Here is a 3,520-nt window from a genome sequence, read left to right on the forward strand (position 1 = left end):
GGTTAACGATTGCACATTCATTAGACCATGGACCGTTTCGTGGTAGACTTGTACGCATAAAGACTCCACGGAAATTTGGTATATCACGACATACGTGAGATAATTGAATATTACTTGTAGCACCCGATCTCGGTAGACCTCGTGCAGTTACTTTTTTGTTCGCTTTTTCACATTGATTTTTTTACTACTCCTCCGCTTCACTTGTACGGTACGAGATACAACCCTCGTCCGCCTCTTGCAGTTGCTTCTATCATACGATTGTGACGCTGCATTTCTTCTAACCGTTTTTTCGCTGCTTTGGCATCGTTTACAGCTTTCGCTATACCTGATGCTCCACCTGCTAATGCTCCCACCGCACCTAGCAGTGGGAGCAGAGGCAACAAGCCGCCCCGTTTTTTAGGCACTCGAATTTTCCGTTTTTTAACAGCACTATTACCAGTTTTTCTCACTGCTGCTTTCCTCACCATATCTGTTTGTAATCCTAAACCGAGTTTACGCTTTGCGTTCATAAACTCCCAAATAGCTGTTACTGCAGAACGCTCACTTAAGGTTGCGTCACTAGCTATGATACGTTTACGTGCACGTTTTGCGAGCGCTTTATCAGCTTGATGACGTTGCGACAGGTCTTTGTATTGCGAATATGCGATATCGTGTTCTAGACAGGCTTCGTCCAGCTGATTCACACCTCGATCACCGCGTGCTAATCGTTCTTGAAATCGAGTTCCTGGTCCGCAGTAATTGTATCCCGATATATGAAGCTCAAACGGTAGTTTGTTTATTGTTTTATTGAGGAATAATCCACATCCAACGCCCGATATATATAACAATCTTTTATCAACGGTGGTAGTCCGTCCACATGAGTAGTATTAGGTAGATTGAAATGTTGTAAACAATAGCGATATTTTGAACCTCAGGATCTGCACGAATATGCTTGGGTAATTTATTATAACCCGAAAAACGCTTTCGTGTAAAAAGAAGGCGGCAAGTAATTTCGCCCTTTCTCTTCAAACATAGTAATTACAAGAAGAAAAATTATTACAGAGAATAAATAGCAAACAAAAATACCGGCAACACAAAGTATTAAGATCATTTGGATTAGATAAGTAATTATAATTGGTCCCAATAAAAGTAAAAACAAACAAAGATATTATAGAAAATAAATCTCAAACGAAAATAACGGCAACACAAAGGATTGAAATCACTTATAAACTGGAGAAGTAATCAAGCGGTAACAAAAAGCACTGAGATCGCATAATTTAGGCTAGAAAAAAAAGTGAATGAATAATTAATTATTATATCATTTTTGTATACATACTAATTATCAAGACAGGCCAAAAAGTGTATAGTAGTAGATATTTCAAGATGCAACTGTAACGAAGATTTAAATATAAATTACCCTATTTGTCCCGTCCTCGCAAGTAGTATGTATACAAAATGATATAATAATTAATTATTCATTCACTTTTTTTTCTTGCCTAAATTATGCGATCTCAGTGCTTTATGTTCCCGCTTGATTACATGTCCAATTTATAAGTGATTTCAATCCTTTGTGTTGCCGGTATTTTCGTTTGAGATTTATTTTCTATAATATCTTTGTATGTTTTTACATTTATTGGGACTAATTATAATTACTTATCTAATCCAAATGATCTCAATACTTTGTGTTGCTGGTATTTTTGTTTGCTATTTATTCTCTGTAATAATTTTTCTTCTTTTAATTTCTATTTTTGGAGAGAAAGGGCAAAATTACTTGCCGCCTTCTTTTTACACAAAAATGTTTTTTGTGGGGATCTCAGGATTTTTTGTAATATTTCGCGAAGTCGTTTTAGGAATATATTTTTTGTTGAAAATGAAAGAAAACGTAATAAACTCATATTGATAGTATGTGTATTCGATTTATTTCATTTTATTGAACGGGAATATATATTAAAACATATAATGTGGCAGATCTTCGAAGGGTTTGACAATAAAAAGACTCCAATTCACAGTATCTATTCCCAACTTTATTATTTGCCCGCTCAACGGCAACTGCTCCTGAATCTGTATGTGATAGCGGTGACGCTCACATCGACCAGCGTTGCCATATTTAAAACTTCGATTATGGTTACATTACTTACAATAGCTATAGTTACATTTGCTTACAACACTTCGGCCATCCTGACGGATTGGTCGTCTCAGACAATCGTGATTCCACAGACTCGCCATGGACTTAATAGTATGCCTACTCCCTTATTTTGCCGCTCACTATCCACTAGTTCAAGCACTTAGACTAGATATTCTGTAGTGATTACTAAGATATCCATCGTTTAATGCGATCAGCGGCCACAATACAATTGTATGGGGTTTGTGCCATCTGAAATCCGGGGGAATATCCCGTATTGCATACCTATCCGCATCCAAGACCTTATGTATCATATACGGCCCCTTAAATTTTGGGATAAGCTTTTTATTAGCGCCTATAGTGGTATCCACGTTAACAATAACAACGTAATCACCCTCTTTGTAAGCAGCGGCTTCCGCACGACCTCGATTGTATGATCGTTCCATTGTTTTCCGATTAATTTCCAGATTATTCGCAGCAGTTTTTCTGATGGCTGGCAAATCTCGCTGCTCCATATTTTGATTGACAAGAAATATTCGTACCTTGTCCTTTATGCGACCTAACTGAGCAACGCCAAATAGCAACCGTCTGGGTGTTTCACCCGTTGACCTATACACGGTATTGTTGATTCCGAATTCAACCAACGGGAGGGCTTCATCCCATTTTTTTGACGTTTCGCATATTTTAGCCAGCATCGGAGTTAGAATTCGGTGATACCGTTCCGCTTGCCCGTTTGCACTTGGGGTCCCGACTGCATCCAATATATGATTGACCGACTCTTCTTTCATGAATTCCTTAAACTCAATGGAAGTAAAGGAACTGCCCCGATCACTAATAATGCGCTGGGGCTTGCTATAGCTCCGAAAGTAATCTTTTAGGTATTTAATTAATTCTGCGGTCGTAGTCGACTTGCATGCGTAGAACCTGACGAATTTTGTAAACCTGTCGGCTACTGTCAAGATATATTTATGTCCTTGCCTTGTTCTTTCGAGTGGCCCGTAATGGTAGTAGAAGTTATAGGGGGATCCGACGACAGGGTGGTGAGGGGGGTGCGGGTGTGCGGGGGAGTCTCCTTAAGGAGGGGGGTTTTTGCTGTATGTCTGCGTCACTCCATTTGCCCTCTCTTTCTCTCTTAGTCTCGTCCACCTCTCGCATCACCCTAGGGCCCTGAAGGTTAGTTATCCTCCGGGTCCACTAATTCCCTAGGGCTTACACCACTACAGACAGTTATCTACAGAACTTTTTCTTTTTTGGGTACTGAAATAGTTGGACAAAACAGTTAGTTTGAATCTTTCCCGCTAGGGTGTGTCCGTGAAAATTACTTCTCTGATTAGCTATATTGTAGTTATATATAGATTTAAGTCGTGGTTGTCGGTTCAGAAATGAAAGCAAACTATATATTACCCCCTCATAGGAAAT

General features: G+C 39.1%; 1 protein-coding gene across 1 annotated transcript; it reads right to left on the reverse strand.

Annotated features, from left to right (window-relative positions):
- Window positions 1–2,256: 2,256 nt before the first annotated feature.
- Window positions 2,257–2,889, reverse strand: LOC136772669 (uncharacterized). The gene has a single exon (XM_066725797.1). It carries the CDS (start codon window positions 2,887–2,889, stop codon window positions 2,257–2,259), a length of 633 nt encoding a protein of 210 aa, XP_066581894.1.
- Between the last annotated feature and the right edge of the window lie 631 nt (window positions 2,890–3,520).

The sequence above is a fragment of the Prorops nasuta genome, unplaced genomic scaffold, assembly GCF_024137725.1.
Source record: "Prorops nasuta isolate Cenicafe-Biocafe unplaced genomic scaffold, Cenicafe_Pnas_1.2 PNAS00001, whole genome shotgun sequence".
In the NCBI taxonomy this organism is placed as follows: Eukaryota; Metazoa; Arthropoda; class Insecta; order Hymenoptera; family Bethylidae; genus Prorops; species Prorops nasuta.